Here is a 23,115-nt window from a genome sequence, read left to right on the forward strand (position 1 = left end):
TTATTTATGTCATCTTCATAAATCATCTGCAAATGAGGGTTATTTGGCATTTTTGTCATTCTGGAGCCACAGAAATAAAGGATGACAAGCAGAGAGTCCTGGGCAGGAGGCAAAAGGCCTGTGTTCCAACTATAGTCATTTCTTTGCTGCATGATCTGAGTTAGGTCACTAGACTTCTCTGAGCCCCAGTTTCCCCAGAAGTGTACAGGGGCTATGTGGGGAGTACTCAGGAGACAGACAACTCACTCGTCAAATCCTCCCCTTCCTGGCCAACAAAGCTGCTGCAACCACAGGGGTTTCGTCTGTTGAGGTGAGTGTAGGGTGTACAGAGATTGGTTCAATGTCCAATTCTTCCGTTTCCCTGGAGATCAGGTGGCCCTTTTCTGGTAGTGTCTCCAATTCCCTCCTTCCTGGAAGCATGTGACAATCAACAACTTTGTATACTTAAGTTCAGTGGACCTCAATTTCCTCATCTGTGAAATAAACGGGACTGGAAAAGCATTCTGGCCTCAAGATGCTTTGTTGGGGTGTCTAGGTGCTCCAGATGCTTCTGGGAGAGGTGACCTAGTGAGGGATCAGTGGGAATAGAGGTGATACTATGGAACTTTTCTGGAAATTGCAGAGAGGTGCATCGTTTTTATTATTTATGAATTTTTATTTATTAATGTCATCCTCCTGGTCTTTTCAGCTGCATTGGGTAAATCCTTGCCTGCCAGGTCGGACTCCCCGACCCCCAGAGTGGGTCAACGGTGGGCCAGAAAGGGGGCTCATTCTAACAGTGCTGTGTCCTCCTGGGGAGTGCCAACTCATTCTCCAAGTAAAAAAAGCCAGATTTGTGGCTCACTTCGTGGGGAAATGTGTCCAGCGCACCAACGCAGGCGAGGGACTCGGGGAGGAGGGAAGTGCCCTCCTGCAGCACGCGAGGTTCCGGACCGGCTGGCCTGCTGGAACTCGGCCAGGCTCAGCTGGCTCGGCGCTGGGCAGCCAGGAGCCTGGGCCCCGGGGAGGGCGGTCCCGGGCGGCGCGGTGGGCCGAGCGCGTGTCCCGCCTCCTTGAGGCGGGCCCGGACGGGGTGGGGGGGCGGTGGTATATCAGGCCGCGCTGAGCTGCGCCAGCTGAGGTGTGAGCAGCTGCCGAAGTCAGTTCCTTCTGGGGCCAGAGCTGGGCGCGGATTCGCCGAGGCACCGAGGCACTCAGAGGAGGTGAGAGAGCGGCGGCAGACAACAGGGGACCCCGGGCCGGCGGCCCAGAGCCGAGCCGAGCGTGCCCGCGTGTGTCCGTGCGTGTCCGCAAGGATGCGTGTTCGCGGGTGTGCGCCGCGTTCACAGGTGTTTCTGTGGCAGGTGAATGACGGGCGTGGGTCGGTGCGCACTCGGCTTGCGCACACGGTATCTGTAAGTGCGCGGGTGACGGGGGTCAGGATGTGCCGGAGACCCCGGGCAGAGAGCGGGATTACAAGGACAGGGATCCCCGGCCACGCTCCCCGCCCCTGGAAACCCAGCTGGGGCGAGGGAGGGCGTGGACCGGACCGCTCTGGGAGCTCGCCTTTGGCTGCGGTTGGCTGCAGGCCCCAGGCGCAGTTTGCTCGCGGCCTGGGGATGAAGTCCGTGTCCCTGGAGGGGCCCAGGAGGGGCGAGGAAAGCGGAGTGGAGTAAATTCGTCTAGGATCGGTCCTAGGCGGCTCTCGGATCCAACTGGCGCCGCCCTGGCCCAGGTCCCAGGTTCAGGTCCTCTACGCCACTGTGTCCACCACCTGGCTGGGCACTGAGGTCAGCGCGGGCTGTTTCCCGGCCCTTGGGAATGTGCCAGGACACGTCCCCTAAGGACAAGCGAGGAGGTGACTCATTGTGACAAGGAGACCCCAGGGAACGGACTGTATGAGGTCAGAACCCCGCCCGGGAAGGGGCACAGTGGGACTCCCAAAGCCCTCTCCCCTGCCCCTTCGCGGTCTCGGTTCTCCCATCGGCACAGTGACCTATTTGGCTGGAACAGCTTGTTCCCAGGGAAGCAGAGCACCGGAGGTCCAGGACACCGCGTCGGGTCCCCGCTTCGCGGCGCGCCCTAGGAGTCGGGGAGTCACGACTCTGCGCTGGGCGGGCTCCAACCAGCCTGTCAGTCGGGGAAGGGCAAGGGTCTCCTCTAACTCTTTCCCACCGCTGCCGGGAGAATCACGGCCCAGACTGCCCTCGGGTCGGGGCGCTGGACTCCGGGGCGAGAGCGGAGCCCACGCCTGGGTGGGAGGTGGTAAGGGGTCAGGTCTTTGCGGGGTGGGGATTCTGGGGGGCACGACGCTGCTCAGGGCCTCCATCAGCTGCCTCGGTGGCGCCCCGACCTAGCTCAGATTCCCTCTCGGAAAGCGACAGGGCTGAGCGGAGCAGGGGGGCGAGTCGCCCCCTGGGGCGCCGCCGCCTGGCGCGGATCACAGCGCGTCCTCTCGGTCCAGAACCCCTGGGGGACACTTGCGCCCTCTTCGTGAGGAAAAGCATCTTGGAGCTGGGTTTGGAACTTGGGGCGCCCAGGCAGCTTCCCCTCTCCTTCCCTCCCTCCACGTCGCGTTTCTGGGAGGACTTGCGAGCGGTTTTGTTTTCGTTGCTCCCGTCTATTTTTATTTTCCAGGGATCTGACTCATCCCGTGCTTTGGGCGTGGAGATAAGGTGGAGGGGCCGGCTCCCGGCGCGCGCGCGCGCGTGTGTGCGTGTGTGTGTGTGTGTGTGTGTGTGTGTGTGTGTCAGAGACGGCACAAGAGCGCGCGGTTTCCCAACAGCGGCGGGAGTTTCGGAAGCCTGGCCGGCTCAGCGTGACGTGTTCGCGGCGCCCCCCCACCCGTCCCCTCCCATACTCCCCCTCCTCACCCCAGGGTGACGCGCAGCCGGAGTGGAAGCAGAGTTTTGGCGGGCGAGCAGCGCCTTGCAGGAAACTGACTCATCACTACTCCCTCCCGCGGTCCGAGGCTCTGCCCACGCACCTCCCACCCCGCGCGTGATTTCCTGGAGGCCGGCGCCCCCTCCCGGCCCTGGCGGGAATAGCACACCGGCTTTCCCGCGGAGTGGGGCTGATCGGCGCGAATCGCCGCGGCTGCTCCTGGTCTCATCCGAGAATAACCCCTATGCCATTACCACCCCTTCAAAGGAGCACTCCTTAGATTCAACAGTATTTACTGAGCTCTTACTGGAAATTAAAATATGGCTGAAGTCTAAGGCAGCAAGGCCAATAAAGGAGGCTATTTTCAGTTGTTTGTAAAACACGGGTTTACGTTTCTGTTTTCTTTGGGCTGAAAGTTAAATGAGCAGATTTTGATGGGGAGGAGAGGCCTATAAGAGCCATAAGAGAAGGATGGGTGGTAGAAGAGGAGAGGGTACCTGCGTAGATCCTAGTCCTGTCTTGAGCTCCCGGGAGCCAGGGAATATCCAGCTCCTTGATGAAGCCCTAGGCGGGCTCCTCCTCCTTGTCCCTATGATGTATTGAGACCAAGAATGTCTATTTCAAACAAACCAGTGTGTCCCCCTTTGGCTGGCACCCCAAGAGTGCCCATCGAGGAATGGTGCCAAACACTTGCTTGAATCTTCGATTTGGATTAAGTTGGTCTCAGGAGGCAGGGCCTCAGCAATCAATATTTTGAAAAACCTCCCTAGGTGCTTTTTTCTTTCTTTTTTTTTTTTTTTGAGACAGAGTCTCACTCTGTCACCCAGGCTGGGGTGCAATGGCACCATCCTGGACTCAAACAGTCCTCCTGTTTCAGCCTCCCAAGTAACTGGGGCCACAGGTGTGACCCTCCATGCCCAGCATTTTTTTTTTTTTTTGAGACAGAGTCTCACTCTTTTGCCCAGGCTGGAGTACAGTGGCACAATCTTAGCTCACTGCAACCTCCGTCTGCTGGGTTCAAGCAATTCTCCTGCCTCAGCCTCCCAAATAGCTGGGGCTACAGGTGTACACCACCACGCCTGGCTAATTTTTGTAATTTTAGTAGAGATGGGGTTTTGCCATGTTGGCTAGGCTGGTCTTGAACCCCTGACCTCAGATGATCTGCCCGCCTTGGCCTCCCAGAGTGCTGGGATTACAGGCGTGAGCTACTGCACCCAGCCACCCAGCTAATTTTTATTTACTTTTATTTTTAGTAGAGACAGGGTCTCGCTGTGTTGCCCAGGCTAGTCTTGGACCCTTGGGCTCAAATGATTCTCCCATTTCTGCCTCCCAGAGTGTTAGGATTACAGGCATGAGCCACTGCCCCGGCCTCCCCAAGTGATTCTGATGGGCCTCTCTGGTTAAGAAACCTCAAAATTAGAGAGGGAGTGGGGTTCAACACTAGAGCACAGGACTCAGGGCAAACAGGCCTGGGTTCAGATCCTGGCTGTGCCACTTGTGAACTGTGTAATGTTGGTCAAGTTACTTAACTTCTCTGAGACTTAGTTGCCTCTTCTGTATAAAGGGAGCTAATAGATATCCACTTTTTAGGAGGACTGATACTTTTAAACTGCTTAGAACAGCCCTCAAACATAAAAAATATATAAATAAATCCCAACTCATGCCTAGGGGAGGGTGGACAGAGGTTATTTGAGGGCTCTGTCCACTGTACTGGGTGACCCCTTTATGGGACAGTGGCCTTTGGCCTTTTCAGCTGTATGACTTAGAGGCAAGTCTCGTATCTCTTCCGTCTCCTGCCGTTTAAACTTGGTGTGAAGTTACCAAGAGCCTCCTCTCCCAACCAGCTGGGATGTGAAACTGTGGGCCCCACTGATCACAAGCAGTGGGGTGAGGTGGGGTGGAGCAGATGTGGCATGTGTCCCGGGCTTCCTGCCTCAGGAGGACTCAGCAGAGCTTCCCCCCCAGAGCCTGCAAGTTGGGACTTGTCCCTAGGAAAACCCAGTTGCTGCCAAGGTCGTGCAGTCACTCAGCCCTGGAGTCAAGCCAGAGCAGGCAGGTAGGTGCCAGGGCTCCCTCATGGGCAAACTCACCCTCCGTTTTCCCTCTCCTGAAGTGGGAGGAGAGGAGCCAGGTAGACCAGCCACCTTTAATTTTCTTTGCCTGCAAAACGGGTTCCTTGGACACAGGCAACACCGGGCAGAGGCTGCCAGGTGTCTAGACTGCAGATCACCTGATGTGCCTGGCAGGATGTGGCTCAGCCTGGGAGAAATCATCCCTTGCGCTGCCCCGCCCTGCCACTCCTTAGCCCTAGGCCACCCGCCTGACGACATCCTTGGGAAAGGCCCGCAGCCTACAGCACCTGTCAGCCGCTGTCTGAAGGAGGTAGTTGGCAGGGGGAAGTGATAGGGAGGAGGCTCAATAACACTGAAGGCAGAGAGGAATAATCATACTTCTGTTTTCCATACACTTCTGTATACGAGGTGCTGCTGGCACGTTACCTACATTAACTCAGTTAATTCTCATGTCTATCCTCTGAGACAGTCACCATTACTATCCCCATTTTATAGACGAGGAAAATAGAGCTCAGACAAGTTAAGTTGCTTGCCCAGGGTCACCTAGTAAAACCTGGACTCCAACCCAGGTGATCTGACTCCAGAGCTCTCCTGCTTAACCACCAAGACACAGCCTTTCATTCAGCTCTGTTCTGTCTGCCTTGCTGCATGGACTCCCTGATCAATTGCTTGAGTATGTGTCCGTAGCCATGCTCTTTAAACTTGTACGTGGCCCCATTTGTGGGTGAAGAAACTGAGACCTAGAGATATTAAGTGGTTTTTTAAAGCTTACGTAGTAACTGGCAGAGCTAGGACCACAACCCGGGTGCTTTTTGCTCCAAAGTCCAGGGTAATTTTGCTTGGTCGAGCAGGGTTACCCTACTTGGGGATCTGGGTAGGGGGATTCAGGAGGCTGGAGGAACTGTCAGACTGTTTCTTCTTCCGAGAATTGACATCCTGGCCACGGCTAGGATTAGGAAACTGCTGGACTCTGGCAATTCACATGTATTTGGGCGGCAGTCACACCCATGAGGGACACCTCTAGGGGGAAAACACATTGATTTTAGCTGAAAATACCTGGTGGCAAACGGGACCCTGGTCCTTGCTCTTGCAGTAAATTTGCCTTTGTTGACATTAGCTTACCCTTCAGTTGCCTGCTCTGCCAGTGACCTTGGGGTACCAGGCTGGCTGCGCTCTGCTGGTGGGGGTCAGGCCTCCTGTGGGAAGGAGGCAGGAAGACCAACTGGAAGGAGTGAGAGAGACCCTCTGGTAGGAAGACGTCACCTGAGGTGACACAGCAAAGCCCGGTCAGGTAACATAGTGTCCAGTCTCCACGGTGACCAGGACCTTCCTTGTGTCTCTGCTGCAGGCACCATGTCAGAACAGGCTGGGAATGTCCGTCCGAACCCATGCGGCAGCAAGGCCTGCCGCCGCCTCTTCGGCCCAGTGGACAGCGAGCAGCTGAGCCGCGACTGTGATGCGCTAATGGCGGGCTGTATCCAGGAGGCCCGTGAGCGATGGAACTTCGACTTTGTCACCGAGACACCACTGGAGGGTGACTTCGCCTGGGAGCGTGTGCGGGGCCTTGGCCTGCCCAAGCTCTACCTTCCCACAGGGCCCCGGCGGGGCCGGGATGAGTTGGGAGGAGGCAGGCGGCCTGGCACCTCGCCTGCTCTGCTGCAGGGGACAGCAGAGGAAGACCATGTGGACCTGTCGCTATCTTGTACCCTTGTGCCTCGCTCAGGGGAGCAGCCTGAAGAGTCCCCAGGTGGACCTGGAGACTCTCAGGGTCGAAAACGGCGGCAGACCAGCATGACAGGTGAGGATATGTACAGGGAAGGACATTGTAAAGGACCAGGATTCTCAGAATCCATGGTCCAAGGGCTGACCTGTCTGGTCCTAGTCCAGAGTGCTCCTTAGGTAGAAGGAAACAGGCCCAGAGAGGGGAAGCAACCTTCCTGAGGTCACACAGCAAGTAGGCAGCAAAGACCAACTAGCTAACATTTATTGGGAATGTTCATTATGCCAGGCCCTTTGCCAAGCTTCTAAGGTAGATTTATTTAGTCCTTATAGCAATGTTATACCATAAGACATTCTTGTCACCCTCCCCGCCTTTCTTTTTGAGACAAGTGTCTTAACTCTCTTGGCCAGACTGGAGTGCAGTGGTGTGATCATGACTTACTGCAACTTCAAACTCCTGGGCTCAAGCGATCTTCCTACGTCAGCCTCCTGGGTAGCTGGGAAGCTGGGACTACAGGCGCACACCACTATGCCTGCTAATGCACACCACTAGGCACAGCACTAATTTTTTGAGTTGGGGTAGAGACAAGGTCTCACCATGTTGCCTGGGCTGGTCTTGAACTCCTGAGCCCAAGCAATCCTCCTGCCTCAGCCTCCCAAAGTGTTGTGATTACAGGCATGAGCCACCGTGCCCGGCCCCTTGCCATCCTTTTAGGGCAAGGAAACCAGGCTCAGAGAGGTAGAGTGATTTGTCTAAGGTCTCAAAGGGAATTTGCAGTTGGGTCAGGACTGATTATAATAACAACTACTAACGTTTCTATGGGCCCCGCATTGTGCTGAACACTTTCATGGATTTCGTAACAGAATCCCTAGATCACCACTGTCCAGTAGAACTCTGCAGGGATGGGAGTGTCCGGTGCAGGGGCCACGAGCCACATACAGCTGTTGTGCATTTGACACACAGCTCATGTGACTGAGGAACTGAATTGTTCATTTGATTTGATTTTAGTCTGTTTAAACAAGCACACGGAGCTAGTAGTGGCTCCTCTACCGGGCAGCTTGGCTTAGAGCAGACCCATGGGTGCAGGTGTGGTGACTGACGAAATCACATCCGTGAAGCATGGTGGGACACTCCATAAATACCCCTTAAGAGACAGAGTGGGCATTCCCCGAGTTCTTCCTATCTTCAGCAGTTGACCCTGTCGGCCGCAGGGAAGGGTGTCCTGGCCTCCCGCTGTCTGCCTTGGGTGGGCAGCTCCGCCGCGTCCTCTTCCTCGTGGCCTGGCTGACTTCTACTCTCTCTCCTCAGATTTCTACCACTCCAAACGCCGGCTGATCTTCTCCAAGAGGAAGCCCTAATCAGCCCACAGGAGGCCTGCAGTCCTGGAAGCGCGAGGACTTCAAAGGCCCTCTCTACATCTTCTGCCTTAGTCTTTTTAAGTTTGTGTGTCTTAATTATTATTTGTGTTTTAATTTAAACACCTCCTCATGTACATACCCTGGACGCCCCCTGCCTCCCAGCCTCTGGCCTTAGAATTATTTAAACAAAAACTAAGCAGTTGAATGAGAGGTTCCTAAGAGTGCTGGGCATTTTTATTTTATGAAATACTATTTAAAGCCTCTTCATCCCGTGTTCTCCGTTTCCTCTCTCCTGGAGGTCGGGTGGGCCGGCTTCAAGCCAGCTACTTCCTCCTCCCCGCTCATCCGCTGGGTGGTACCCTCTGGAGGGGTGTGGCTCCCTCCCCTCGTTGTCACAGGGGGTTATGAAATTCACCCCCTTTCCTGGACACTCAGAACTGAATTCTTTTTAATTTGAGAAATAAACAGATGGCACTTTGAAGGGGCCTCACTGAGTGGGGGCACCATCAAAAACTTTGGAGTCCCCTCACCTCCTCTAAGGTTGGGCAGAGTGACCCTGAGGTGAGCACAGCCTAGGGCTGAGCTGGGGACTTGGTACCCTCCTGGCTTTTGATACCCCCCTCTGTCTTTTGAAGGCAAGGGGAAGGTGGGGTCCTGGAGCAGACCACCCCACCTGCCCTCATGGCCCCTCTGACCTGCACTTGGAAGCCCGTCTCAGTGTTGGACCTTTTCCCTCTTTGGCTCCCCCTGTAACTTTTGAGGAGCCCCAGCTACCCTTCTTCTCCAGCTGGGCTCTGCAGTTCCCCTCTGCTGCTCTCCCTTCCTCTTGTCCTTTTCCTCCAGTACCCTCTCAGCTCCAGGTGGCTCTGAGGTGCCCATCCCACCCCCATCCCCAGCTCAATGGACTGGAAGGGGAAGGGACACACAAGAAGGGTGCCCTAGTTCTACCTCAGGCAGCTCAAGCAGCGACTACCCCCTCCTCTTTTAGCTCTGGGGTGAGGGTCCCGTGTGGTGGCACAGGCCCCCTTGAGTGGCGTTATCTCTGTGTTAGGGGTGTATGCCATCATACACCCCATGGGAGTAGATCCTTCTAGGAGGGAGACACTGGCCCCTCAAATCGTCCAGCGACCTTCCTCATCCACCCCATCCCTCCCCAGTTCATTGCACTTTGATTAGCAGCTGAACAAGGAGTCAGATGTTTTAAGATGGTGGCAGTAGAGGCTGTAGACAGGGCATGTCACGTGGGCTCCTATGGGTCTGGGAGTGGTTGTCTTTCCTGGCACTAACATTGAGCCCCTGGAGGAACTGAAGTGCTTAGTGCACTTGGGGTGTTGGGGTCTGACCCCAAACACCTTCCAGCTCCTGTAACATACTGGCCTGGACTGTTTTCTCTCAATTCCCCATGTGTCCTGGTTCCCCTGTCTCTCCACCTAGACTGTAAACCTCTCGAGGGCAGGGACCACACCCTGTACTGTTCTGTGTCTTTCACAGCTCCTCCCACAGTGCTGAATATACAGCAGGTGCTCAATAAATGATTCTTAGTGACTTTACTTGCAATATTACTATTGTGGTCATTATACCTTATTTTTTTTTTTTTTTTTTTTTTTTTGAGACGGAGTCTTGCTCTGTCGCCCGGGCTGGAGTGCAGTGGCCGGATCTCAGCTCACTGCAAGCTCCGCCTCCCGAGCTTCTCCGCCATTCTCCTGCCTCAGCCTCCCGAGTAGCTGGGACTACAGGCGCCCGCCACCTCGCCCGGCTAGTTTTTTGTATTTTTTAGTAGAGACGGGGTTTCACCGTGTTCGCCAGGATGGTCTCGATCTCCTGACCTCGTGATTCGCCCGTCTCGGCCTCCCACAGTGCTGGGATTACAGGCTTGAGCCACCGCGCCCGGCCTATACCTTATTATAAGAATAAATAAATGGGCTTTTGGGAAGGGTTTCATCATTTAAAAAATAATTTTAAAAAATAAGCATTTAAATTTAGAGAATTCAGAAAACTTAGCAAACAGAAAGACTATGCTGCAGAAAACAACAACAAAACAAAAACTACTGTCACACCTCTGCAAAGATCACCACTGTCAACATTTTGGTTTGTTATGTAATCTTTTTGTAAAGAATATATTACAGCTTAACATCATTACTCATCAGATAAATGCAAATTAAGATACCACAATAAGATACCACCATATACTTACCAGAATGACTAAAATTAAAAAGACTGACAATGCCAAGTGTTGGCAAGATTGTAGAGCAATTGGAGCTCTTATTTAAAAAACTGTTTGGGGCCGGGCGCAGTGGCTCAAGCCTGTAATCCCAGCACTTTGGGAGGCCGAGACGGGCGGATCACGAGGTCAGGAGATCGAGACCATCCTGGCTAACACGGTGAAACCCCGTCTCTACTAAAAATACAAAAAACTAGCCGGGCGAGGTGGCGGGCGCCTATAGTCCCAGCTACTTGGGAGGCTGAGGCAGGAGAATGGCGTAAACCCGGGAGGCAGAGCTTGCAGTGAGCTGAGATCTGGCCACTGCACTCCAGCCCGGGAGACAGAGCGAGACTCCGTCTCAAAAAAAAAAAAAAAACTGTTTGGGCCAGGTGCAGTGGCTCACACCTATAATCCCAGCACTTTGGGAGGCTGAGGCAGGCAAATCACTTAAGGTCAAGAGTTTGAGACTAGCCCAGCCAACATGGTGAAATCCCCGTCTCCACTAAAAATACAAAAATTAGCTAGGCATGGTGGTGCACGCTTGTAATCCCAGCTACTTGGGAGGCTGAGGTGGGAGGATCGCTTGAACCCAGGAGGCAGAAGTTGCAGTCAGTTGAGATCACACCACTGTACTCCAGCCTCTTCCAGGGTGACAGAGTGAGATTCATCTCAAATAAATAAATAAATAAATAAATAAATACAAACCGTTTGACAATATCTTCTAAAGATGCCTACCTTTATGGCTACCTCATTAACCAATAATTCTATTTGTAGATCTGTTCTCGAGAAAATGAGTTCATATTTCTACTGAAAGACATGTAAGAATGTTCTACACAGTGACTCACACCTACAATCCCAGCACTTTGGGAGGCTGAGGCAGGAGGATGACTTGAGCCCAGGAGTTTGAGACCAGTTTGGGCAACATAGCGAGACTCTATCTCTACAAAAAAAAAAAAAATTAGCCAGGCGTGGCAGAGGGTGCCTGTAGTCCCAGCTCCTTGGGAGGCTGAGGTAGGAGGATCACTTGAGGAGCTTGGGAAGTCGAGGCCACGGTGAGCCCTGACTGCAGCACAGCACTCCAGCCTGGGCAACAGAGTGAGACCTTGCCTGTCTCTCTCAAAAAGGAAAAAAAGAAAGAAAAAACAAAAAGAATGTTTCCAGCAGCATTATTCTTAACAGACCCAAGCTAGAAATAACTAAAATGTCTATAACAGAATAGATATGCAAATTGTGGTATATTTATATAGTGGAAAGTTGTCCAACATTAGAAAGAACAAGGTACTGTTACATGCATCTTCTGGTTATCTATTAATAATTAACCACCCCAAGACTGAGTGGCTTAAAACAATAATCATTTATTTGCTCCCAATACTGCAATTTGGCCCAGAACTACTTTTCAAATGTGGAATAATTCTCTGCTGCACAGGGCAGAGCTTTCTACTAGAATCATAGAGTTCTGAAACGAGACTCTCCCTGCCAGAGGGGACTTCCAGAGACTTCGCACTGTCTGCTCCTCCACAGATAAAAGTCCAGGACCAGGGCATACGCTGGGGCATGTGACCCAAGTGCTTGTCCCATAGCCTGCACCTGTTCCAGAACCCTCTCTCGCTCCGGCCACCACTTAAACATGGCAGCTTACCAGATCATTCAATAAATGAGCTGGAGTGGTCTTTAGTACACTGCCTCTGAAATCCAAATTAAAAAGTGATAAGAGGGGGTGGGGGGCTGGGGGAGGGATAGCATTAGGAGAAATACCTAATGTAAATGACGAGTTGATGGATGCAGCAAAACAACATGGCACATGTATACCTATGTATCAAACCTGCACGTTGTGCACATGTACCCTAGAACTTAAAATATAAAAAAAAAAAAAAAAAAAGTGGTAAGAGGTGCAAGATACACTAAGTTGTCCTTTACCACAGAGGGAATGACCCAGCAATGCCCCAGTTTATTTGACCACTTAAAACTTTACAAATTTGATAGATCTCTAAATTGTTGTAGGGAAAGTGGATGTGAACCCCTTTTGATCCCCTTTCCTGACATGGATTGAAAAGAACACACTTGTCGCAGTATTGGCTTCTTACCATCAGAGGCTGTGTAGACCATTATAGTAAGGATACTGTATCTGATCATGGCTGTGATTAGGGCTGCCATGTGGATAATCACCAATCACCATGCTTCAGTTGGTTTTGATAGGGGCAGTATGGGGTGGAACCAATGGAGATACTATAGGGACCACCTCAGTATCCTTTAAGTCTCTGAGGGTATCACTAATTTCTACCCACCTGGGATATGCTATTACTTCTGATTTACGACCTTGACCAGCGGGATAATTTTAGAGACTTCTACTTGGTCTTTCTTTCCATGATGGCTCTTATTCCACAGATGAGAGAGAATGTGAGAATGTGACAGAATGTGAGAGTTCTGCCATCTGCTAAGTTATGCATCCCAATTTGCACTCAAGGGCTAGGAAATAACCACAGAGTAGGTCCACGGACTCACTGGGAGATGAGCTTGGCTAGAACTCTATTTATCATCTGGCCTTCTATGGCGCCCCCTCTCTAAAAGGAGGCTATAATGGCATTTTGGGTCACCTGGAAGCAATGAAAGCTCAGACCCTTTATCTAACAGACCTCAAATGATCTGGTTATTCCCTGTTCCACACTGTACAGCTACTCTGGTAAATAGCCAGAGGGCACTTTCGGGAAGAATCAAGGAAACATTTATTTTATATATTTATAGTGGCATTATGGATCTTTCTCTTCCATCAGTGTGTCCTGGGTCAGAACTGGCTCAATGCTGGAAACTAGGTAAGATATTGCAATTTTCTATGTCGGCAGGTGACATCAGCCTCTGATCACTCACCCTTGATTTTTGTGGTTAAGTCAGGCAAGACTCTCATTAAATGCTCAGCTCTCTTGCCCTAGGGACTCCACTGCTGCAGAGCCCTGCAGATCAAAGAACCCTGGTCACCATTCAGGCCTTGCTGCCTGTCATTGTAATTGTGTCCACCTTGCCTCTGATGATTAAGTGGCCCTATGTGGTTCTCTTCCAGAACCTTAATGTCTCCATTGACAGTGGCCATGGCATTCCATGGGAGTATCTCCTCTGTCAACCTGGGCTATGGCGGAGAACCAGCACTGAGCTCCTTTCACTAGGCACTTCTTTATTGCTTTGCAAAAGGAAGGCCTTTTGGGCCCTCCTCTCTGAGCCTTCTAATCCCTCATTAGTACTCTTCGAAGGCTGTTTCAGCATTGCTGCCTCACTGACTGTCAGCCATCATTGTGTCTAAACCTTAAGGATCAATTCAGTAGTGTGTTAAGACCAGCTCCAGAGGTCTCGCCAGGATGTTAAATTCTGAGTCAGAATAAGGGTCCCTCCATAAAACCCTCTTTATCTAGCTTTGTATTCCTCAGCTCCCCCCGGCCCCAGTCCCACATCCTCAAAATCTCCTCCTATATGTGTTTTCCTGTTCCTACTAATATATATCAACCAGACCTGCAGTTTTTGTTGTGAATAAGTTATTTCCTCCAGCAATGGGGACTATATACTTTCCTGCTTGGGCAATGGTAAGACCTGACCCTAATTACTGGTCTAGAACAGGGGTAGGCAAACCATAGTTCATGCACCAGCTGCCTGTTTTTGTATATAAAGTTTTATTGGAATGCACACACACCTATTTGTTTACCTATTGTCCATGGTTGTTTTTGCACTGTCGTTTTAAGAGCAAAAGTAGAATCGAATAGTTGCAACAGAGACCACATGGCCTGCAAATCTAAAATATGTACTCTCTTGCCTTTTAAGAAAATGTTTTTTGATCCTGGTCTAGAGGCAGTGAGGGCAAGAGGGAAGGATCTTGAGGAAGATAAGCATCACCTTGTGAGACATTCACCTCAAGTGAGTCCTTAGTGTGGTCTTCAGGTTATGGGAGATTGTTCTCTAGTAAAGGAAGGGGTCCTTCTACAGGCCTAGAAGGCTCAAGGAAGCTGAGGGTACAAGCTTCTCAAGTGCATCTATCCAAATATCTCCATTCAAGTCCTAGTGCCCCATTCTTTCCCTATCAGAATTCTGACCCTGGGGTAGTAGGTCTGCTGAGGCTGTGCTTTTAGTCTCTCTTGAAGCTTCACCCCTTTTACAATCAGATCCTGGGCCTGATTTTCAGCACAGCCTACTCTTGGGCCATGAGAGATAAGGGTCATTTAGAATGCTATTATGGAGTTCTCCTGTCTTCACAACATACCCTGAGTTGTCTTTCTTCAAGGCTTCTAGGGCAAATAACAAAAGCCAACCAACCCCACAATCCTTATCATTACTATTGCCCTGTATCTTTCAAGTGTTAGACTTATGGCATAAGTCAATGTTGCTCCTGAAATTTTACCTGTGCCTCTTCCCAATCCACTACACACATTGTGGACATTGTGATGCTGTAGTCTGCCAAGGGTTATCACCACCTTACTTACCACCAGCATTTGGGTCCACATTGTCACTTCACGGGTGACTTCTGTTTTCAGAAGCCCATCCGGCTTCTGCCATTTCTGGAAACTGTCTTAGTCACCCCTACCACCCCCACTCCCCAAACAACTTGAGACAAGGACTTGTGTGCAGGTGGATTACCTGGGAGGTAGTCCCTGGAGGCACAGCAGGAAAGTAGAGAATGTGAGAAAGGAGAAGGCCAATAAAGGTGTCAGTGAACAAGTTCCACTGTGTGCAACTGGGGCTTAAACCTGCTAGGGAGCCTCGAGGAAACCGTGTGGAACATACCCTACAATTTTCTCTCTGGAGTACTTATCTGGCTACCTAGGCTACGTATCTATGGGCACTGTCCATCACTGATAGGGCTGCCTCCAGGGCCTAGTCCAGATTGCTCCTCACAGGGTGGAACAAATTCCTGTAATGCTGAAGAAAACCAGAGGGATGAAGACATTTGAGGTGGGAAATCATTAGCCTGCCAGGAACTATCTACCAAAGCTTTAGGTGAACATAGATGTGGGCCAGATAGTGCCTGAGCTCACACCCCTAGGAAGTGGTGAGGGGCCAGAATGTCCAGGCTGATGACTCCAGATCACACTGCCTGCTCAATACACCAGAAAGGGGAAGTGCCTCGCCCAGGGTCATTGCCGCTGTGACAATTCTAAGAGGACGTTTGCAGGGACCTATCTGTTTCTGTGCACCTCCTCAGTCTTTGATGTAATTTAGGTTTTCTCAATCTTACGTAAAGCGCTACCCAAATGCAGCTTTGAAGCAAGCTCCCTAACCCTGGTTTTCTGTGGGACTGCCCACCTGCCTAAGCTTCTTGAGCTATTTTGGAGCCAGTAGCCGGAGGCAGGGAGGCTCAGGTCCTAGCTTGCACCTCAGCTCTCACTGCCGGGCCCCAGAATGGAGAATATCTTGCTTCAGGATTTAACAAGCTGTGAAGAGTCTTTAAGCACGTGTAAGGAATTAAAAATTAGTGAGTGTGAAAACTTTCCTAATTGTAAAACAGTTTCACTGCCCTTGATCCTTGTCCATTGATTCAATTTTTGCAAAACCTAGTTCTGAGCACAGTGTTTTTCAGTTCAGTAACATTGTATACAACAGTTAGCTCCATCATTTCCAAACGTGCCTGGATCTAATTTTTTTCCTAGCACTTGGTATGTCCTGGCAGGTTTTTTCCCTGGTGCTGGTGCCGAGGACAAGGCCAGGCTGAGTTCTCAGCATCTGCAGGACTCCTTGGCACTCTGGCTCCACCCGAGAGGGTGTGACCACTCTCGCCTTCTCCATGTCCCTTTTATTTCCATGGTGGGGAGCAGGGCCGGCGAGGTTTGGGGGACAAATGAACTGAGGATGCCTTGAGATCCCGAGGGCTGGGTCTTAAAAATCCAACCTCACTCTGTTCTTAGAGGAGTGGAGAGAGTCTTTTGCTGGAAAGAAGGTCCTGGATTTGTTGCATTTGCCCAAATACAGCAGCAAGCCCTATTGGCCCTATTTTCAGTACATATCCCGAGTCCAGCCACCTTTCATCATGACCTCCACCGCTGCCCTCCCTGGCCAAGCAACTGTCTCTTGTCTGGATTATGTTAACTCCTCACGGGTCTCCCTGCTGCTGCTTTTGCCTAGTACAGTCTCTTCTCCAGAATGAAAGCAGCGGGGGGGCGGGGGGATCCCTTTCAAACCTAAGTCGGTTCGTGTGGCCCTCCAAATGGGCCCATATTGTCTACGGGTCCTGCCTGTTACCTCTGTCTCCATCTCCGCCGCCCGCCGGCACTTCCCTCCCCCGCGTGCTCCCTCCACAGGGCTCTCCTCACTGCTGTTTCGATTGCACACAAAGCCTGCTCCTGCCTCCGGGCCTCCGCATTCGCTGTTTCCTCCCCCTCTACCCTCTTCTTCCAGATCTTGTTTCTCACTTATTCTTTCCAGCATCACCTCCTCAGGCCTCCCCTGAGCACCTCATCTAAAATACACCTCCCACCACCGCTCTAGCCCTTCCGTCTGCTTTGCTTTTCTTCCAAACAATTACCACTGTTTGGCATTATATTACATATGGCTTGTTTTCCCTACAGTTTTCTACATTTTCATATTTTCTACATTTTCGTATTCTACACTTTCTACATTTTGTATTTCGTAGCACAGTGTCCAGCACCTAGAAGTGCTTAATAAACATTTGTTGAATAAATAAGCCGGGTGCGGTGGCTTGTGCCTGTAATCCCAGTACTTTGGGAGGCCAAGGCAGGTGGATCACTGGACTCCAGGAGTTCCAGACCAGCCTGGGCAACATGGTGAAACCCCTATCTCTACTAAAAATACAATAATTAGCTGGGTGTGGTAGTGCGTGTTTATAATCCCAAGTACTTGGGAGGCTGAGGTGTAAGGATCACTTGAGCCCGGGAGGCTGCAGTGAGCTATGACTGTGCCATTGCACTCTAGCCTAAGCAACAGAGTGAGACCCTGTCTCAAAAATAACAATAATAAAAAATAAGTGAGTGCTTATTTAGTTCAATAAAGCCTCAGAAACTCTCTGAGTATCAATGTCCTCAGATAGTTGGTTGTGATAATATTCATTTGTTTATAAATTAAATTTATTAATTTAAAAAACGTTTTGTTTTGAAATAATCTTATACATCCAGAAAAGTTGCAAATATGATAAAATAATCCCGATATACCCTTTACCATTGTTCCTAAATGTTAACATTTTACCATGTTTCCTTCATCAGTCTCTCTTTGTATATGTACACACTATTTTTAAGTTTCTTTTTGGATAGGTAATGTATACAGATAGTAAAAACATAAAATACATTAAAAGTAAAGAGTGAAACATAAATCTGCCCCCCTCCTCCATCCCAACACTTCTATCCAGCCCAGCTCTGACTAGTTTCTTGTATATCCTGTCAGAAATATTCTATGCATTTACAAACATATATGAATGTGTGTGCTTATCTATTATTTTTCTTTTTTTGAGACAGGACCTCACTCTGCCACCCAGGCTGGAGTGCAGTGGTGCAATCACAGCTCAGTGCAGCCGTGACCTCCAGCGCTCAGGCGATCCTCCCACCTTGGCCTCCTGAGTAGCTGGTACTACAGGCATGCACCACCACGCCTGGCTAATTTTGTTTATTTTTTTTATAGAGACAAGGTTTCACCTTGTTGCCCAGGCTGGTCTTTAACTCCTGGGCTCAAGCAATCTGCCTGCCTCAGCCTCCGAAAGTGCTGGAATTACAGGCGTGAGCCACCTCACCTGGCCTGTATTAGTCCATTTTCACACTGCTATAAAGAAATACCGGAAACTGGGTAATTTACAAAGGAAAGAGTTTTAATGAACTCACGGTTCCACATGGCTGGGGAGGCCTCGGGAGACCTAAAATCATGGTGGAAGGTAAAGGGGAAGCAAGGGCCTTCTTCACATGGCCGCAGGGGAGGAAATTATATAAGCACAGGAAAAACTGCCATTTATAAAACCATCAGATCTTGTGAGAATTCACTCGCTGTTACAAGAACAGCATGGGGGAACTGCCCCCATAATCCAATCACTTCCTTCCTTTGACACATAGGAATTATAATTCGAGATGAGATTTGGGTGAGGACATAAAACCTAACTATATCATGGCCCTTATCTATTGCATATATTTCATACATACACATACACTTTTTTCTTCATAAAAAGCATACTATCCTCACTGTTCTGCACCTTACTTTTTTCATATGACACAATATCTTGAAGGTCATTCCATATCAGTCCACCTGGATCTTTCTCATTTTCTTCACGGGTGCAGAGTATGCCAATGTTCCGATGTATCAGAGCTCATTTAACCACCTCCCTGCTGATGGAAATTTAGATCATTTCCAATCCTTTGCTACTACAGACAATGCTGTAATGAATATCCTTCCATACTGTCATATTGTATATCATCTGTGGAACCAATGACTGAAAGTGAAATTGCTAGGTAGAAAGATTTTTGCATTTTAAATGTTGACAGATATTATACATTTCTTTTCATGAAAGGTGTACCAGTTTATATTCCTGCCAATATTGTGTGAATGTGTTTCCTACATCCTGTATGATATAGTATATCACTTTTTTGGTCTTACTAATTGAATAGCTGAATAAAACTACATTGATATCTCAATGTATTATTTTTATAAACATTTTTCATATTTTTAAATCCATTGATATTTATTTTTCCATGAATTGTTTATTCATATATGGTGCCAGTTTCTGTAATGCATTATTGGTCTTTCATTGATCTATAGGAGTTCTTTACAGAGGGAGGAAATTAACTTATTTTCTATGATATGTGAGTATTTTTTCACAGTTTATTTACCTTTTGACTTGTCAATGGTGACCTTTTATTGCCATTCAGTTTTATTTATTTTTAAAAAGTTTCCATATGGTTGAATGACTCAATATTTTCTTTTGTGGCTTCTAATGCTTTGTGATATATCTGGAAGGGTCTTGCCTAATCAAAGATTATTTAAAAATTATCCCATGATCTCTTTCTTCCCTTTTTTTCTTCTTTCTCTTCTTCTTCTTCTTCCTCCTCCTCCTTCTCCTCTTCTCCTTCTCCTCCTCCTCCTCCTCCTTCTTCTTCTTTTTTTTTTTAATAGAGACGGAGTCTCACCATGTTGTCCAGACTGGTCTTGAATTCCTGGGCTCAGGCGATCCTCCTGCCTCAGCCTCTCAGAGTGCTGGGATTACAGGCATGAGCCACCACACCCAGGCTATCCCATGACAGATCTTTCTTTTCTTTTCTTTTCTTTCTTTCTTTCTTTCTTTCTTTCTTTCTTTCTTTTTCTTCTTTCTTTCTTTTTCTTCTTTCTTTCTTCTTTCTTTCTTTCTTCTTTCTTTCTTTCTCTCTTTCTTCCTTCCCTCCCTCCCTCCCTCCCTTCCTTCCTTCCTTCCTTCCTTCCCTCCCTCCCTTCTTTCTTCCTTTTCTTTCCCTCCTTCTTCTGCAACCGTGGCAAATGAACTATGCCATGATTTCTTATGGCATTTGTTCAAACATACAGAAAAGTAGAAGGACATAATGAGCCCGCAGTACCCTCATCAGTTCCAGGAGGGATCAGAACAGGGCCAGAGCCAGTCTTGTTTCATCTATGTCCTACCTATTCTCCCCACTCTTCAATACTTTTGAAGTAAATCCCAAACAACATATAATTGTGTGATTTTGATTTTTAAAATGCTTATGCTTTTATCCATCTGGAATGCTTTTAGAGTTAGAGCTCTAACTTTGTTTTTTGCAGATACCTACCCCATTCTCCCAACACAGTTTATTGAATAAACTATCTGTTTTCCAATGATTTGAAATGGTGCCTTTATGATACACTAAATTCCCACAGATATTCGAGCCTATTTCTGTCTATTCATTATTCTGCTCCACTGATTCATCCATCTATAGTCATGCTCCAATTCCACACTGTTCTGATGGCTGTAGCTCTACAATGTATTTTGGTATCAGATTAGATTGTTTCCTAAAATGTGATTTAGATATAAAGCCTCCCTTGAGGCTCAAAGACACTGTCCGAGAGTGAGGGCCTGCAGTGAGGCAGGGTGGGCAGTTCTCCCGGGGCATCCCATACACTTAGCTTCAGCCACGGCTGTGCTCATCAACCTGCTGCTGTCTGGGATAAGGCATTGCCTTGGGAACCAGAGACTCAGGCCCAGTCCTGGCTGTGCCACTAAGGGCTAGGTGATCTTGAGCAGTCCATCTCACTCTTCGGAGCCTCTGCTTAGGAGGGCCTCCCTGCCAGCTCCAGCATTCTCCACTTCAAGGCACCAATCAGGGCAGGGATGCCTGGGGGTGCCAGGCAAAATTGTGAAAGGGCCGCCAGTGGTCGCTTCCACAGGAAGTTCTATAGATGAGCACAGGAGATTGGCTCGCTGGGGAACGGAAAGGGCGATTAAGCAAGACAAGACTGTTAACAGTTCTAGAGCTCGTGGGCTCTGTAGGGCAGCAGTCACCCCACCACCAGGTCCCAGAGCCCAGGGCTGCGTGTTCCACTGGGAGCCTTTGAGAGGTAGGAGCCATCCTAAGGTTGCAATGCTTCTTTTTCTTTGGAAGGATGAGGATGGGGGAAGGAGCTGGGGTCCCTGTTTAGCTTCTATGTCAAGGGTGCAAGGGGCAGAGCCCTCTTTTCCCCTGCATTTGGAGCTCTCTGCGTGGTCTAAGGGAGGGGATGGGAAGGCACTTGGGCAGGAGGCTGGGGTGCATCACTACCCGTAAATGGCTGTGCGACCTACAGCAAGTCACCTGGTTTCTCAGAGCCTCAGTTTCTCTATTAGGAGGGGAGAAGTGAGGATAAGTAGACTGGAACAAGACACTAGGTGGTCTCTCAGGCCCACCGACTTGGGCAATTGGGGTTTAGCGAGTATGGCTATTATTTATAGCTATTGAAGCCAGCCGAGTGCAGAGCAGGCCCAGTTCTAAGCACCATTTGGTGAGAGCGTGATGGACACCCGGAGGCCCCAGGCAGGGCCCATGCCAGGTTGTAATGTGCCACTGCCCCGCCCCACCCTTCTTCTCTGGCTTCCACTTCCTGGTGGGCAGCCTGTGGTGCCTGCTGCCTCACAGAACACCACAGTGGGAGTGGATTCCCCTGGATGCTTGGGAGTGGGATTCATTTGCTCTCATGTTTGGCTTCAAGCTTTATGCGATTTCTTAGGTGAGGGATGTGGGGAGAAGTGATCATGCTGAGGGGCTGTATGTGTGTCCTAGCCATGAAGGGGTCCCCCACTCTTAACGATGTGAGGCATGAGGATGCACTAAGGGGAAAGTGGTGGAGGAGAAGGGCGCTGGCAGGGTGGCCCTGCTGGCTGACTCGGAGGGATGTGTGCTGGGCGATGGCATTTGCACATGCAGAATGGAATGATGGAATGGCCGTGAGGGGTGCTGTGTCTGACCGAGAGGCTGACGGTGAGGGAGTGGAGGGTGAGGGTGATGGCCAAGGAGGGTGTGTGTGCGTGCACATTTGCATGTGTACATTTGTGGATTGACTGAAGGATGTCTTTACTGTCGCTGAGGGACCAGGCCTGGCCTAGAAGGGACACAGGCTGTTTTTAGGGTATGCTGTCAGGCCATGGGGTGCTGTCAGGGATCTGAATATGAAGCACAAGGGGTGAGTGCACCATCCCACCTGATGGTGACAAGTGACTGATTTTGAGGTGGTGATGGCTGGAGGGCATCTGCTGCCTTCCTGCCCCAGACCACCTGACAGGCTAGGAGCAGGTGGCTGAGTGCCCCTCCTGGAGAGAAGCATTGACTGGCAGAGAGGGCAGATGCTGGGGTGGGGCAGGTGAGGTATCTGGAAGGTGCTATTTTCTTATTAATGCCAGGGGACTTCTGGAAATGGACTGTGGCGGTGCAGCTTGGCTAGGAACTCCCAGAAAGGAATGTCAAGAACACCACATGTCCTAGGATGTGGCTGCAGGGAATTTCTTCCAGGATTCTTACTTCCTACACTTGTGGGAGCTCGGTAGGCTGTGATGTGACACTCACATCACAGTGCACTTTGCTTCCGGAGGCTTCTGCACAGGGAATCTTATCTTTCTCCCTTGGCCATGTTATCTCCATTGCCAGAAGTACACGAGACACTGGGCGTCACCACAGGAGCCAAGCCTGTCAACGCCCACCCTGCTCCAAAGCCCTTGTCCTGCTCAGGGCTACTCCACTGGGCGTTTATCATCCCCAGAGGGACCTTCTGCCCAGGGAAGAGCCACCTCTCCAGGATGTAACCTTGGGGAAGTCCATCCCATGACCAACCAGAAAAGCAGAATCCGGTGTAGTCCTACCACTGACATCACGGCTTGGGCAGGTCACTCTGCCTCTTGGAACCTCCCTCAGTTTCCTCATTTGTCAAATGGGATCAATTGTATCTGCATGGAACCTGGCTTTTATGTGCCTCAAATAGAATTCACCTTTATCAATGTCATCACCACTGTTGTCATTGCTACTTTTACCCAGTAGTCACGGATGCCAAGCACACTCCTAAGTGCTTTATGTGGATCATATATTCAGCAAATATTTACAGAGTACCAACTGTGTGCCAAGCGCTGTTCTAGGCTCTTGGGATAGAGCAGTGAACAGAATGGTCAACTCCCTGCTCAGGTGAGGCCTCTGTATCAGCATAAGGAGAAGGAAAATTTACAACAAAAATGAGCAAAAGGCTCTCTATTCTGGGGAGGTGACAAGTGCTAAGAGAAAGTGAAGCTGGAAAGGGAGGTGGGCCATGCTGGGGAATGGGAACTGATGTTTCAACTTTAATTATCTTGCCTAATCCTCATAGCAACCCTGTGTGAGAGATCTTAGTTCTAAGTTTCCAGTGAGGAAGCTCAGGCACAGAGACGCTGATTGACTTCCCTAAGGTTGCACAGCCCATGGGCAGCAGAGCTGGGAGAAGCAGAGGTCTGTCTGACTTCACAGCAATGGGACT

At 49.9% G+C, this 23,115-nt stretch overlaps 2 protein-coding genes across 6 annotated transcripts in view; both read left to right on the forward strand.

Annotated features, from left to right (window-relative positions):
- Window positions 1-1,064: 1,064 nt before the first annotated feature.
- CDKN1A (cyclin dependent kinase inhibitor 1A) lies at window positions 1,065-9,568 on the forward strand. The gene is made up of 3 exons (XM_033216984.1): window positions 1,065-1,202; window positions 6,283-6,732; window positions 7,963-9,568. The coding sequence occupies exons 2-3, from the start codon at window positions 6,288-6,290 to the stop codon at window positions 8,010-8,012; spliced, it is 495 nt and encodes a 164-aa protein (XP_033072875.1). The 5' UTR covers window positions 1,065-1,202; window positions 6,283-6,287; the 3' UTR covers window positions 8,013-9,568.
- Window positions 9,569-15,482: 5,914 nt separating this feature from the next.
- RAB44 (RAB44, member RAS oncogene family) overlaps window positions 15,483-23,115 on the forward strand; it is a 40,505-nt gene continuing 32,872 nt past the window's right edge. For 3 of the 5 annotated variants that reach the window (XM_033216988.1, XM_033216985.1, XM_033216989.1), the window contains exon 1: window positions 20,598-20,703. The gene's annotated coding sequence lies outside the window, so the exon portion shown is untranslated. Of the gene's footprint in view, window positions 15,647-20,597; window positions 20,709-23,115 lie in introns of those variants that run through there. The other 2 variants (XM_033216987.1, XM_033216986.1) reach the window with 2 other exon arrangements.

The sequence above is a fragment of the Trachypithecus francoisi genome, unplaced genomic scaffold (assembly GCF_009764315.1).
Source record: "Trachypithecus francoisi isolate TF-2019V2 unplaced genomic scaffold, Tfra_2.0 Lachesis_group10, whole genome shotgun sequence".
Lineage (NCBI taxonomy): Eukaryota > Metazoa > Chordata > Mammalia > Primates > Cercopithecidae > Trachypithecus > Trachypithecus francoisi.

What these genes read in the sequence shown, in the direction of transcription:
- CDKN1A (XM_033216984.1), top strand. Translation starts at nt 6,288, where the DNA reads ATGTCAGAACAGGCTGGGAATGTCCGTCCGAACCCATGCGGCAGCAAG. An exon ending in GCGGCAGACCAGCATGACAG is followed by an intron (nt 6,733 to 7,962) that starts GTGAGGATATGT and finishes CTCTCTCCTCAG; the next exon opens with ATTTCTACCACTCCAAACGC.